This window comes from Eriocheir sinensis, chromosome 63, assembly GCF_024679095.1.
Source record: "Eriocheir sinensis breed Jianghai 21 chromosome 63, ASM2467909v1, whole genome shotgun sequence".
NCBI classification, from domain to species: Eukaryota; Metazoa; Arthropoda; class Malacostraca; order Decapoda; family Varunidae; genus Eriocheir; species Eriocheir sinensis.
This window is the reverse complement of record NC_066571.1, coordinates 9,204,138-9,220,388: the sequence shown is the minus strand read 5'-3', so window position 1 is coordinate 9,220,388 and position 16,251 is coordinate 9,204,138. Positions and strand designations below refer to the sequence as shown.

The 16,251-nt window shown below is 40.8% G+C and overlaps 1 protein-coding gene across 1 annotated transcript in view; it reads left to right on the top strand.

Annotated features, from left to right (window-relative positions):
* Positions 1-9,526: 9,526 nt before the first annotated feature.
* LOC126986996 (putative ferric-chelate reductase 1 homolog) overlaps positions 9,527-16,251 on the top strand; it is a 58,508-nt gene continuing 51,783 nt past the window's right edge. Inside the window, exons 1-2 of the mRNA XM_050843593.1 lie at positions 9,527-9,709; positions 10,928-11,304. Coding sequence (XP_050699550.1) covers positions 9,706-9,709; positions 10,928-11,304 — 381 coding nt within the window. The 5' untranslated portion in view covers positions 9,527-9,705. The remainder of the gene's footprint in view (positions 9,710-10,927; positions 11,305-16,251) is intronic.

The window sequence follows — 16,251 nt, the reverse complement described above, 5'->3', positions numbered from 1 at the left end:
ATTTGGTCTAGACGATTTTATGACTCACCTTTCCCAATTAGTACGTTTATCAAGGAAAAAAAAAGGTATTCATTATTCATATTAAAAAAAAAGTATTCATATTTTACTCGTTTTCATAATTTAGTCTAGACGATTTTATGATTCTCCTTTCCCAATTAGTACGCTTAGCAAGAAAAAAAAAGGTATTCATTATTCATATTCTATAAAAAGCTATTCATAGGTTATTCGTTTTCATAATTAAGTTTGGTCTAGACGGTTTGTATGGCGCACCCTATCCAATTAGTACGCATATCAGTGGACTAAAAAAGCTACTCAAGAAAACTGAGTTGAGGTTTGGAAATGAGCTGCTGTCAAAGTTATAAATGTATATCAGTTTTGTTATTAGTTTTGATCTTTATTCTGCAGCTCAGTTTTCCCGGGGTATATTTTTTTTGAGGCATGAGTATTTGTAGGAAGGGTACGTCATCATCGGTATCATCATTATCATCATCATCATCAGAAATTACTAGGATATAGCATAATAAGACCTTTCCCAACGTTCTCCACCTGTCTCTGGGTATGGACGAGTTGGCAAGCATCCATATCCGCTAGCTATCCACACCCATATATAATACCTTCATACCAGGCACACAAACACTTGCACCTCTCCACACCTCTACACCCACACACTCTGCCTCTCTACACCTCTACACACAGCACACAGCATGACTTCCTACTAACTCCACCTTCAGCAGACACCTTTTACTTTCACCTGCATTAATATTATAACCTCCTGTTGTCTCTGACCCAGGAACTACATCATTCATCCACCCATGTCTGATTATTATTGATCTAGTTGTTTATCTATTCATGCTGCCAATACACTTGCGTCCATACAGCACCAGTAGCATGTTCTATGTGTGCAAAGGCTAACACTCACGCCTGATTTTTAAACGTTGTATTAGTCATTATCACTATCCCATTGAGACCCGAGAGAAAACTACTGAAGGGAATCACTTCAAACTGATATCCCATGACGTTTGTGAGTGAAATATGAAACAAAATAGTTTATTTCACTATGAATGCATGTTTACTTACAATCCATACTTTCAGATAGTAATTGTATAAAAAAACCCGCGAACTTTGGAAATTGCGAGACAATTAGCGTCATCATGATGTCTTCAGGACTCAATGGGCTATAGTCGGTGTCACGGTAGCTTGGATTACTTCAGGGAGGGACTCGCGGACTTGGTATCATTGCTTGGGTGATGGTACTGCATGCTCATTGGCCGTAGGTTAGATTTTGTAAACAACAGGCCAATGAGCGGCGTAGAGATCATTACCCAAGCAGAGATACCAAGTCCGCGATTATCCCCGCCAGCTTTCGTGTCACCTTCTTTAATGATGAGGCTGGTTTGTCTTTTTTAACCCGTTTCTGCAGGCGTCATTGGTTGTTTTTGTTGATTTTTCGTATTACTTTTCACGACTGAGTTTGTAATATGTTGACTTCACTCCGAATATCAAACACTTCTAACTAAACTCCATCCCAAAAATGGAGCTAAAAAGTCAGTCTAGTCACATAACTCTTGATGAATAGTAATGACGTTGAAAAGAATCTGGTGTCAATCTTTAAATGAATTAGTGGGATAACTCTACAAGCGGTAACGACTTCGCACAGCTCTATTAATTAAACATTACTTTCGTTTTCTTCATACTTTATTAATTTTCATTCAAGGCGACTTTCAGATTCTGCCTGTCAAGTTTCTCGATCACTCTTTGTAAGTTTCCCTCCTAATATTGTACATGCAAGAGTACTGAGACACCTCTCCTATTGAAATTGACCTCTCTTTTGGTCACTCTTCTAAACCCTAAACTAGCCTAATCGAGGGGTGCAACGTTGAATACAAGAATGCAAATGAAAATACACACATCGCCAGGTAATTTCCAGGTAAGACAACAAAAATAACAATTGAGTAGAGGCGTGGTAAGCAAGGAAAGGATAAACACGAGCTATAAAACCAAACAAAAGTAGCCTAATACAAGAATGCAAATGAAAATACACACGTCACCAGGTAATTTCCAGGTAAGACAACAACGATAACAATGAGTAGAGGCGAGGGAAGCAAGGAAAGGATAAACACGAGCTATAAAACCAAACAAAAGTAGCCTAATACAAGAATGCAAATGAAAATACACACGTCACCAGGTAATTTCCAGGTAAGACAACAACAATAATAATGAGCAGAGGCGAGGGAAGCAAGGGAAGGATAAACACGAGCTATAAAACCAAACAAAAGTAGCCTAATACAAGAATGCAAATGAAAATACACACGTCACCAGGTAATTTCCAGGTAAGACAACAACAATAATAATGAGCAGAGGCGTGGGAAGCAAGGAAAGGATAAACATGAGCTATAAAACCAAACAAAAGTAGCCGAATACAAGAATGCAAATAAAAATACACACGTCACCAGGTAATTTCCAGGTAAGACAACAACGATAACAATGAGTAGAGGCGAGGGAAGCAAGGAAAGGATAAACATGAGCTATAAAACCAAACAAAAGTAGCCTAATACAAGAATGCAAATGAAAATACACACAACACTAGGTAATTTCCATTTAAGACAATAGCGATAACAATGAGTAGAGGCGTGGTAAGCAAGGGAAGGATAAACAAAAGCGACAAAACCGAACAAAACAAGTTGTATCCAGAAACTGGGGTCTAGGAAAAGGATCTAATTAACAAAGGATCCACGTAATGAACGGAAATTCCTCAGCCTGGGACCAAGGACTGACTGACTGACTAACATCCGGCTTGACTCCACTCAGTACTGTCGCCTCCCCCCCCCCTCCCCCCCCCCCCCGGTCATTGTTCCCGCTCATGTAAGTACTGTAATTATAACAGGTGTCATTAGTATCGACCAGCCAGCAAGGGAGAATAAGGGAGAAGCATAACGGGGGATGTGTGTGTGTGTGTGTGTGTGTGTGTGTGTGTGTGTGTGTGTGTGTGTGTACTAGAATGTTAATCGATATACACACTTCAGGTAATTTCCAGGTAAGAAAACAATACCTACTACTACTACTACTACTACTACAAATAAGAATAAGATGATGAAGACGAAACAATACCAAGAGAAAGAGGAGGAGAACAAGAGCAAGAGGAAAAAGAACAAGAAGAACAAAGAGGACGGAAGGAGAAGAAAAAGAAAGAAAAAAAGGAGGAAGAAGAAACGAAAGAAAAAGAAAACACATGAAAAGGAGAAAAAAAAAATGTTACCAAGTCCACTCCATCCCAACACAACCTTACACCCACCCACTCAAATCAACCAACAAATCAACCGCGTCCTAAGATCAACCATGGAAGGAGAAGGAAGAGGAGGAGGAGAAGGAAGAGGAGGAGGAGGAGGAGAAGGTTATGTAGTGGTTATGTGTATGCTAAAGAGGTTACGTTCACCTTCATTACATCTCCGACAAGCCTTGATCTCCCCAGCCTCCCTCCTAGCCTACCACAAAGGGGGAGAGGGAAGGGATTTGTGAGTTGTGGGTGACCTTAGAGAGAGAGAGAGAGAGAGAGAGAGAGAGGGGGGGTCAAGGAACAAGCATTTCAGTTCTAAGCACGAAAACGAAAAAAAGGGAGAGAAATTGATTTGCATGTCTGGAGATTAATTTTTTAGCCTGCTATATGTCATGACCTCTCTCTCTCTCTCTCTCTCTCTCTCTCTCTCTCATCCAGTAATAAGACTAATAAGTAAGTTGCCGTTTCGTTGCCTAATAATCATTGCAAGACACCATTTTAGCTACATATAATTAGACAACATATAATAAATAGGCTTAATATTTATTCATCTACAGTTTTACACTCTTGTTATCCGTATTGCCAATCAAACGATAAAAATTATTTAAAAAAACATGGGAACAATGACAAGATGAAATGATTGGAACAAGGTCACACACACACACACACACACACACACACACACACACTACAATACAACTCCTAATAATTACAATACTAGATGCTGTTGTCTTGTCAGTAAATATTCGCTTTACAGAAAGGAAACGGAAAGAGAAAACACATAATCATAACGTTAGCCTCACTCCATTGAAACTACGACACTAATATATATATAATACTCAATACAATAACTAAGACTGATAGATACAATAGATAGGAGACAGTAGGATTTTGAATAACCAATAAGCTAACACATAAATAAAGATAAACTCAGAAAAAGTAAGAAAGTAGAGAAATGAATAAGTAAGTGTATAAATCGCAGCTGAAATCATCATACTTCAATCTTAGAATCTTAGAAGATGTAGAAAGCGGATAAATATGTATAAATTATCCCCGTATTGAATTAACTCACCCACTGACAACCACAAGTAGAGCCACACTGAAGGGAAAGCAGTGTTGCCATACCGATATTTCGAGACGAGTGTTACCAGATCGAACCTCCTGCACGAACCACGAACTATAAAAAAAAGTAAATTATCAACTATTTCCTATCCCCACCTGTTATCACCATTACCAAAAGAGCACAATGTAACTATAATTAAGAAAAGATTAAAGTTTCCATCTCATTTCTGTGTTTGAGGTGATTTTTAGTGTACATTTCAATATCATTTTAACCTTAATAAACTCTCTCCAAATAAATTAGCGTACAGTGTAACTATTATTCAGGAAAGGCTGCAGTTTCCATCTCATTTATGTGTTTGAAGCGATTTTTAGGGTACATTTCAATATTCTTTTAACCTTTATAAACTCTCTCCAAATAAATTAGCATACAAAGTAACTATTATTCAGGAAAGACTGTAGTTTCCATCTCATATCTGTGTTTGAGGTGATTTTTAGGGTACATTTCAATATGCTTTTAACCTGATAAGTTCCTGCCAACCAAATCAATGTACAATGTAACCGTCATTCAGGAAAGGCTGCAGTTTCCATTTCATTTCTGTATTTGAGGTGATTTTTAGGGTACATTTCAATATTCTTTTAACCTGATAAGTTCCTGCCAACCAAATCAATGTACAATGTAACCGTCATTCAGGAAAGCCTGCAGTTTCAATCTCATTTATGTGATTGAGGCGATATTTCTGGATGCATTTCAAGAGCCTTTCAACCCGATATGTTCTACCTTTCAAGATCATGCGTGTCATATAGCAGATTAGTTTATTTTATTTTATCGGTTCCAATATTCTTTCGATAGGTTCCAAGTTAAGATCTGAGTAGTAGTAGAAGTAGTAGTAGTAGTAGTAGTAGTAGTAGTATAGCATTGGCACCCATCTCTTTGGGCTATCCTCCCCAGACGCGACATATAGAGCTTTTACACAAGAGCATTTGACGGAATTCGAACGAGTGAGGCAGTCAAGTGTGTGTAATAGTACCTTAGTTATTAAGCGTTATTATACAAGTGTTCCGTAGTGCAGCGTCATAATTATAAAGACTGAAAATGAAGGGAATGCTGTAGATCAGAGGTTCCCAAACTGGGGGGCACGCCATCCTGGGGGGCATGAGCTGGATACAAAGGGGGGGGGGGAGGGGGATTCAGTGCCAAAAATTGAAGTTTCGCAAGAAATACACACACACACACACACACACACACACACACACACACACACACACACACTTGTGGGAGTAACACTGTGAATCATCCTCACGAGAAATCAATTGGGGGCATCATGTAATAGCGTCTTCCATTTAGCGTAACCTGTTTTTGGGTCGTGATCTGTAGAGTCCCTTATAGAGTCCCGACTACCTAAGATTTGGACGCCATTATTGGGCCTGTTTTCGCCGTGCTTTTTTTCAACGCTAGCACACGCTCTCGTGGTGAAAACTGGATAATATGGGCGTCCAAAATCTTAGTTGTCGGGACTCATCTCTTGACTCTCCACTCTACGCGACAAAACAGAAGAGGCTATATAAAGTTTGGGAACCACTGCTGTAGAGTATGAGGTTATTTTTAAATGAATATGAGCTTAACTGATGCTGTGCGAATATTTATTTCAGTTTGTATGTTAAAATATTCAGTCGTGAGCGAGATAAATAGTTTTGCAATGCTTATTTTAGATCGTTTGCATAATTTCTTTTAATTGTGAGTGGCATCATGAAATAGATAAGATTATGGATTTTATTATTTATTTTTACTTTATCATTATTATTATTTTGTATGCATTTGCTCTCATAACGAAAGAAGAAACGTTTATCTGTCCTCATAACGTAGATAAAATTATACATTATATTTTCATTTTATTATTATTATTCATATGCATTATCATTTTATATGGATTTACTCTCATAACGAAAGAAGAAACGTTTATCTGTCTTCATAACGTAGATAAAATTATACATTATATTTTCATTTTATTATTATTATTCATATGCATTATCATTTTATTTGCATTTACTCTCATAACGAAAGAAGAAACGTTTACCTGTCTTCATAACGTAGATAAAATTATACATTATATTTTCATTTTATTATTATTATTCATATGCATTTCTCTCACAACGAAAGAAGTAAATATTATTTCGTGACAAAGAGTGAGTGATGATGTTTATATACCTCCCCCTTCTTCTTCCTCTGCCCGTCGCCTATTCCTTTTTCACGGGGTTGCAAGTCAGCGGATTTAATAAAAGGGGAGGGAAGGGTGGCCGGCCGTCTGTTATTGTTCGTTGCCTTACACAATTTGGCGGAGTTTGTACACTTTGAGGAACGTAACGATGACTCGGGGGAAGAAATGAACGTGTCAGTGTTACGGGAGAGTTAAAAAGCGGACTTCAGCAACCATTTCTTCTTTTATTTACGGCGTGGCTTTGGGTGGGGAGAAGAGACCTTGGGGCGATAGGCTTTTCTTTCACCAACCATTTCTTCTTTTATTTACGGTATGGGTGGGGAGAAGAGGTGTGGGTGCATGTGGAAGGGCATTAGAGAAAGGGGTGATAGGCTATTACGTCAACAACCATTTATTCTTCTTTATTTACGGTGATGGTGTGGGTGAGTGAGAGGAGAGGGGGAGGGGGAGATCTGGGTGTATGTGGGTGTAGGTGGAATGGTTTGTCATCTTCGCAGGGGAGTAATTCTTCTTCCTTTGGTATGTTTGCAAGGTGTCCACGTGGAAATGAATAATGTAAGTCTTGGCACCTCGAATGCATCTCCTCTAGCACGCTTCGCCTCGTGAGAGTGCATCGCTAACCTTCATCGTCTCGCCCAAATAGAAAACACTGAGGTCGCTATTATAAGATACTTTCGCTTCTCACATCACCTATTTCTAAAGATCAAAGAGGGGGTCAGTCGGGTTCTAATGGGTGTTTCTTGAGGTTCACGGTACAGGAAAAGGGTCGCACTACAACACCAGGGTCATAAAACTACTCATGGATATGCCCACAACTCCCACGAAAGCCTTGTCAAATATGTCTTCATGGGCGGTGAAATGTCTTGTAATGCAACCCGATAATCACCACTTGGATGTGCAGCAACTCGAGGACGTGCCTGGAGGCGGCGGTGAGGAGCAACAGGAGAGTTTTTTTAATATAGTGTTGATGCTGTGTTTGCGTATTGATAGTTTGGAGAGGATGCTGATAAGATTTTGGATGTTTTTCATCTCAAAGACGTGGCTGGGGGCGGCGGTGATTGAGCAACAGGAGAGTTTTTGATATAGTTTTGATAATGTGTTTGCGTGTTGATAGTTTGGAGAGGATGCTGATAAGAATTTGGATGTGTTTCAGCTCGAGAACGTGGCTGGGGCAGGGAGAGGGGGCAGGTAAGGGGGAGAGGGAGAAAATGGGAAGAAAAGGAAAGGGAATGGGAGAGGAAGGGAAGGAAAATAAGAAGAATCAGAATTAGAACTAGAATCATAAGTATTAGAAGCAACAGGCAGAAGCGGTTCTATATACAGTTAAAAACAATAAGTAGATATTTTGTTTTTTATATATTTCATGTTTGTAAATGATTTAATTTTGGTTATGGGTGTTTGATGATAAGATGGAATAGTATGTTAATTAAAAGTTATCGTTTCCTTATGTCTGTCGGAACATAAGCACATAAGCACATAATACAACACCAAAAAACGGTAACCTAACTTCAATTTTGGGAATGATGTCTGATAATGATGTAATGACGGTGGTGGGTATTTCCGTGGGTAAGTTTTATGTGCTCCGTGGTAGCCATACAAGGTTTCTCCATCATGAATGTGAAAAACTCTCATGATAACTAGACTAATCTCCTTTGTGACCTTTGAAAATGTTTGTCGAGAGAGATGAAAGCGTGTGAGCAAACTGATAAATCCAACACAATCACTTGGTAGCGTGTGATTTGTAAATATTTGCTGGTGACCACTGAGGAAGTCAAGGAAAAACGAGAATCCCGAGCGCTTTCGTGTAAAAAATAAATAAATAAATAAATAAAAAATAAACCTGATAAATATTTCCTTTATTGCCGCTTCCGATTTTTTTTAGTGTTAATTCCTTCCATGTGATAGTTTTCTTTTAGTTACCTTGATTGTTTTGAGGCGTCATGTTGTGTTGTGCAAGTGAATAATGACAATAAAATGACCATGATAATTGGGTCAAGATTGGTATTAGTAACTCCCCGATATCTCTTTTCCTACTTGACTGTTCTTCTGTTGTCATATATGTTTTCTTTTAATCCTCAAGCCTTTCGTCAAGCCATAGGAAACAACGTAGACATCAAAATAACCGTGAAACCATTATAAAAAACAATAAAATGACCATGGTAATTAGGTCAAGATTGGTATTAATAACTCGACGATATCTCTTTTCCTACTGACTGTTCTTCTGTTGGCATATATGTTTTCTATTAATCTTCAAGCCTTTCGTCAAGCCATAGGAAACAATGTAGACATCAAAATAACCGTGAAATCGTTATAAAAAACAATAAAATGACCATGGTAATTAGGTCAAGATTGGTATTAGTAACTCCCCGATATCTCTTTTCCTACTTGACTGTTCTTCTGTTGTCATATATGTTTTCTATTAATCTTCAAGCCTTTCGTCAAGCCATAGGAAACAACATAGACATCAAAATAACCGTGAAACCATTATAAAAAACAATAAAATGACCATGGTAATTAGGTCAAGATTGGTATTTGCAACTCGCCGATATCTCTTTTCCTACTTGGCTGTTCTTCTGTTGTCATATATGTTTTCAATTAATCTTCAAGCCTTTCGTCAAACCACAGGAAAGAATGTAGACATCAAAACAACCGTGGAAATAGCTATGATATATGTGTGCTTACCCGCGCGGCCGAGGGTCGTGGAGTAGCCCAATGTTTCCCGCGGCAGCCAAAACCCGCGGCTCACCACTGAAAATAATCCAAAATGAGTGTTCATGTGTCTGTACGGGATATTAATCATGATATACAGCTTCCATGCATCCCTTAGTTAAGTTAGGACCCAAATAAAACCATTCCTATCTCTTTTTTACGTGTATATAACTAAATTTGAGTAGTGGCAGGAGGCAACTCAAGGTGGAGGAGAAAGCGAGCGGCGCGCCAACCACCGAGGCCGCCGCTCCGCCACGGGGTAGAAGAGAACGTTAGTTGACGCTCAGCTGTGGACGTGGGAGGTGTGCTGTGCCGGGCCTGTGCGTGTGGCTATGTTTTAATGTGTCCCTTGAACCGGAATCTATTAAACAAACATCAGTGTGGATAGTACGAGTGCTTGGCGTGTTGGGTGAGCCAGGGACGGGAAGGGAACAGCGCCGCGGCATGGGTAGGTGTTGAGCTCTCCGCGGACTAACTTTTTCCAGGTGAACGAGGTGGTTAGGAAAGGGCAGGTGACAGGTGAAGACGGCTCGTTAGGAAAGTGAAAGGGGTATACGGGCGTGTGGAAGGGGTGTGTAGGGGTATGTGTGTTTGTGTGTTGAAAGGATTTGTGTGTGAGGAAAGAAATGGTGTAAGGAGAAGTTTGGGGTAGGTGATGGTGGTGGTGGTGTAGTGGTGTTATGGTAGTGGTGGTGTAGTGGTGGTGTTATGGTTGTGGTAGTGTGGGTGGTGTGGTGGTGGTGTTATGGTATTGATAGTGTAGCAATAGTGATGGTGATAGTGGTGGTTAAATGGTGATGGTGGGTTAATGGTGGTGGGGGTGATTGGTGTAGTTACTGTGATGGTGCTGGTGTGGTGATAGGATGATTATGGTGGTGGTGTATTGGCGATGTAGTGTTAATGGTTGTGGTGATGGTGGTGGTGGTGATAGTTGTGATGATAGTGGTGAAGTTATGGTAGTGGTGGTGGTGGTGAGGATAGTGATGATGATAGTGAAGTTATGGTGATGGTGGTCCAAACTTGTATGTGGCAGCAGCTGGGTGGGCTTATGGACTCACGATGTTGTAGGTCAGTGTGTGTGTGTGTGTGTGTGTGTGTGTGTGTTATACTTTCAGCGGATATGACTTGGTAACTGTATGTGTGTGTGTGTGTGTGTATGTGTGGTAATAGTAGTAGTAGTAGTAGTAGTAGTAATAGTAGTAACACCGTTCACACCAAGCTTCACAATTCACTAACGTATCATGATTGTTTTAGAAGTAGAGCAGACAACGGGAAGTAAATAAATCCCTTCAGTCCAGTCCTCAGAAATGACAAAAGGAAAAGCAACTAGTTTTTTTACCGTCATAGAATCCTTAGCCTACTTATTGTGTGGCATTTAGGCTTAAACGCAATCAGTAATTCGTGTGGACAAAAAGTAATTCATTTTTAGGGTTAATTTTGGATCACGTGATAAAGTATGGAATGAATCAGGACAGTTTGAAGTGTTGTTATGATGAAATGATGCGTTTAATCAAGGGATAATGATAGGAAGAAGATAAAAAAACAATCTTTGGCGTTACATAGCTACATCGATAAGAGAGAGAGAGAGAGAGAGAGAGAGAGAGAGAGAGAGAGAGAGAGAGAGAGAGAGAGAGAGAACAGAGAAAGTAACTCCAACTTTCTACAGCTACGGGAAGAAGACGAATACAGCAAACAACAACGATGACAACAACAAGGATGACAACACTGGTGGCAACACTCCTCCTACTGTCCCACTTCACCCCTGGGACCTCAGGCTTCTCCTTGGGGGCCCCTGATACCACCTGTGGGAACCTGGAACCAGCTCACGGCGTCCCTAGGCAGAGGACCCCCGCCCCTTACACCCTAACTCCCTCGGCGGTGGAGATCGAGGGTGGCAAGCAGCTTCTGGTAACACTGCAGGCCGCCGAAGGGACCGCGTTCAAGGGGTTTCTGGTGCAGGCGCGGAATTCCGATACTCAGGAGGTGGTCGGAACTTTCTTCACAACGGACCACAAATACCTTAACTGCGAGAATGGCATGAATGTGAGTACTATTTCGTTTTTGGTTACCGGGTCTAGAGTAGTATTGTAGTTCACCTGAGTCCATATTCTCAAATGTTTCGGAACTTACACCCACACCCACATTTGGTAAGGCTTTCGTAGAGGTTGTTGTGTTTGTATTTCCATGGGTGTCGTTGTGAGCTAGGTGTGTTATCCCGGAAATGTATGAGAACTCCTTGGCAGCATATCCTTGACCCGATTCATTTCCTGCTTGTTCATCTTGCCTTTTATACCTTTTTTGTTGCTAAGGCAACGCAAATTTTGGGTTTACTGTAAAAATAAGGATGTTGAAGAAAAGCTCCTGTTTATCGCATCCTCTCCATACGGCCTACTGGCTTGGGAATCAGTTGAGCATTTTTGTGGGAGGTCAAGGAAGATGTGCATGAGTGATACGGAGCTAAGGAGGAGGTCAGTACTCTTTAAATATGAAAAAAAACCCGGCGTAACATGAATTGGTCAAGCTTCCTTATAAATAAACATAATCTTCAATCCATCGGTAAATCTTGTAAAGCCTATTTGTTGTCGTTATTGCTGGGAAACGGGGATGGGATGAATTTGAATGTTGTCTTTATCTATTACGTGAGGTACCTTAGTTTTTCTTTACCTGCGCATCCTGTCTACTTAGGCGAGTGATTATTATACTTCTCCATTCTTCTTAATCCATCTGTGAATCCTGCAACGCCTTTAGCTTTTACTTAATTTAGTTTCACACCTGCACAATCTTTACCTGACCAATTAGGGGAGTGATTGTCATACCTTTCAACCTTTCTGTGAACTCTGTGACGCCTTATTTCTGTTGTTACTGCGGAAATTGGACAAACCTGAATGGTGTTTTTACCTGTTACCATCTCATCTGCACAACCTCTACCTCTTTGATTAGTTAGGTGAGTGATTAATATACCTTTCAATACCTTACAACCCTTCTGTGGATCCTGTAACGCTTATTTGTTATTGCTGCGGATGTTGCATGATTGGTGATTAATATACCTTTCAATACCTTACAACCCTTCTGTGGATCCTGTAACACTTATTTGTTATAGCTGCGGGTGTTGCATGATTGGATATTACCTTTATCTATATCTTGAGTTAGTTTTCACCTACACACCATTGTCTGACTAGTGAATTGGGTGATACTATACTTTACAACCCTTCTGTGCATCCTGGATTCACAAAGCGTTACCGGCATAGCTGAGGGCGTTATCAATACATCGACATTCACAGAAGCCGCGGTATGTAACAGCGGTATGTCGTTAACCGCTCTAACGTCGGCATTCACAAAACAGTCATTGCGTCACTGTGTTCTTACGCTCTGACTGTAGCGCTTCATATAAGTAGTTACTGTTAAAACTGGACGAATAAGACCAGTGCCATAACCTGTTCCTTGTACCATCAGAACACTACCAGAATATTTCTTTAGGCAACAAGGGGACCCAGAACACCTCTAGAATACGATTAGGTGATCCATTTGTGTCCGGAATATAAGCAGATGATCCATTTCGGGGATTCCCTTTGTCGGTTCTCTGTGGGTCAGCTTGTGGTAGGAATTCACTTTTGTTTTTTTCTTCATTTCTCAAGTTTCTGGTCTGTCTCGTACCTTGAAAAGAAGAAAAAAAACCGGCTTATTGATATACCTACCTAGTGTATTGTTTTTCATACTCGTAAGTGGGTATAGGAATTTCTGATCTGTCTTCCTTACCATGAAAGAATAGAACACACACACACACACACACACACACACACACACACACACACACACACACACACACACACGAGCATAATCAAAACTTTGCACAAGACAGGAGGCAAGGAGGAAAAATAAAGCATTAACTTCGTTTCTTACATTATTTTCCTGTTCCTTTTCTTTCCCTTTTTTCCCTTTTCTTCACTTCCTTCCTTCTCTTGTTTTTTTGTTTTATTTCTGTTTTCACTTCTTCCTTTTTCTTCTCTTCCTCCTTCCCTTCTTCCTTCTTCTCTTCCAGTTTCTTCTCCTCCATCTTCTTCTGCTCTTTCTTCTTCTTCAGTTCCTCCTTCTTCTTCTTCTCTACCTCCACTGCCTCCATCTCCTGGGTCTCAGGGTCATATTTTTAAACATTCTTGTGCTCAATCTCACATATTTGACGAGGCTTTCATGAGAGTTTGGGTCATTTCCTTGGGTAGTTTTATGATCCTGGTGGTAGACTGACCCTTCTTCTGTACCATGAACCTAAAAACACTGTCGTTAAAATTCGGTTGATCTCCTTTTTGTCCTTTGAAAGTGGTTGATGTGGGAGGTGGAAGCGTTTAACAATATCAACCTTAGGGCCATATTTTTAAACATTTCCGCGCTCAAGCACACCTATTTGGCAAGGCTTTCGTAGGCGTTGTGGGCATTTCCAGGGGCAGTTTTGTGGCTCTGGTGGTAGTCTGATCCTTCTTCTGTACCGTGAACCTAAAAAGAGACTCCATACGACCCGACTGATCTCCTGTTTGGCCTTTGGAAATAGTTGATGTGAGGGTGGAAGTCTCTGACAGTGCCGACCTTAAGGTGCTGGGCCAGGCAGTCGTAGTGTTCCTTGGTCCTGCAGTGCTCCAGGGCCTCAGCGGTTTCATGTTTACGCTACCTAGTCCATAGCCTATCGAACACCCGCCGCAGCACGCAACGCTACACAAGAACGAGGCATCAAGGAGACTTACAAGTAGCCGGTCAGCCCGCTCATGCCAGCTACTAAGAATCGGTTATGAGGTGTTCACAGTATATCATCCCTATCTCTATCGTCGGCCTTACAAACGCAAACCTCCCCTGTCCGGCTGACGAAAAAGGGCGGGGCTAGAAGCGGCCTGTGTGTGGATGAGGGTGTTTTGCATTCGGCCAGACCTGTTGCGGCGGCCGGATGAAAAACAGTCGGCGCTTATGAATTTTGTCCAGTGCCGCCAGCCGTATGCGTGTGTGAGGGCGCGTTGGCAAATTATCGTATTAACCACATATCTATCATTTTTATGCCTCAAACTCTCGTACCTACACAAGTAACGTGAGAAAATCAACCTTAGTGCTAAAACTGTTGAATAGTAATGTTTTTCGTTCCATGTTACAGTTATCGCCCGGCGGTCAGTAACTAATAAAATGAAATGCGATGAGTAAGATAACTTGGCGCGTGAGTGTGAATGGCCGGTGTAGCCGTTTCAAATTACTCCCCGTTTCAGAAGACTCCCCCAGTCAGATGAAACTTGGTTCACGCGACTCCCTGTCACTTGTAACTGGCTCCAGACGACTCCCCACCCGTTTGAAATGACTCCGCAGTCGAATGAACCTAGTTTGTAGTGACTCCACAGTAGAATGAACTTATATACATAGATTCAGTGGACTTAAAACTGGTTTCAAACGACTCCCCACCCGTTTGAAATGACTCTGTAGTCGAATGAACCTTGTTTGAAGTTTTTTTGGTGTTTCTGAACCTAACGAGAGTGCTTGACGTTTCGCTTCCCGTTTTCTATATGCTTTACTGGTTCGCTTCCCGTTTTCTATATGCTTTACTGGTTCGCTTCCCGTTTTCTATATACTTTACTGGTTCGCTTCCCGTTTTCTATATACTTTACTGGTTCACTTCCCGTTTTCTATACACTTTACTGGTGAAACTCCTGTGCAGCTCACCGCGGCCTTATCAGTCACTTCCTTGCTACACAAAAACGTGGCTCATCGACGCGTTTACACCATGGAGTTCTCTATTGAAATGGATGAAGTGGAAGAGTTTCTGCGGTTAAAAAAATACCCAGTGCATGTTGGAAACGACGAGAGAAAAAAAACTACTTTGGAAGGAAGTGTCGGGCATTCGTTATCCGTGAATCTATCTAAACGCTCCGATTATACATATTTACTTCTTTCTAAATTATGGGAATGAAGTTTATCTGTAATTTTTTCACCGTGGATATGATAAGCCTCAAAGTCCTGGGGATAATTTCGTTTATTAATTTTGTGTGTGTTTATCTAAGGAGAAACGGGTATATCTTTGCTGTGATGAAATTATTAGCATAGATATGAATACTTTTAAGGTTACTTTGATCACAGGAGGCTATTTTTTTTCTTTATATTCAAATGTCAAATCTTTTTTTTTTTTTTTTCACGACGAATGGAGTTGAGCATCTAAATATACGTGTGTGTGTGTGTGTGTGTGTGTGTGTGTGTGTGTGTGTGTGTGTGTGTGTGTGTGTGTGTGTGTGTGTGTGTTTACCTGTTTGTCCTTACCTGTTTGCATTTTTCTTAGTGGACTGAGTCAAGTTCGTGTGTGTGTGTGTGTGTGTGTGTGTGTGTGTGTGTGTGTGTGTATGTGTGTGTGTGTGTGTTTACCTCTGTCCTTCAAATTTTTTTTTCATGCTTGACGACTGTGTGTGTGTGTGTGTGTGTGTGTGTGTGTGTGTGTGTGTGTGTGTGTGTGTGTGTGTGTGTATCATTGGTATTGTGAATTAGCCTACGTCATAGATTTCTTGGAAGGAAGGACGGAGAAATTTATGCTACACTTCACTTCATTTCACTTCACTTCACTTCTTTTCACATTCATCAACTTCTCTTCTTTTCACGTTCATCAACTTCTCTTCATTCATTTCCTTACACTTCCTTTCCTTCCTTCATCATTCACTTCACTTCACTTCCCTCACTTCAATCACTTCACCAGTTCTTTATATTTTATTTCTCTTCCTTCACTTCCAACACTTCACTTCTCTTCATTTCACTTTTCACTTCACTTATTTTCCCTTCTCTTCCCTTCCTTTCCCTTCTCTTCCCTGCCCTACCCTTCCCTACGCATCCCTTTCCTTCCCTTCCTTTCCCTTCCCTTCTAACACTTCTCTTTCCTTCCCCTCCCTTCCCTTCCTTTCCCTTCCCTTCTAACACTTCTCTTTCCTTCCCCTCCCTTCCCTTCCTTTCCCTTCCCTTCTAACACTTCTCTTTCCTTCTCCT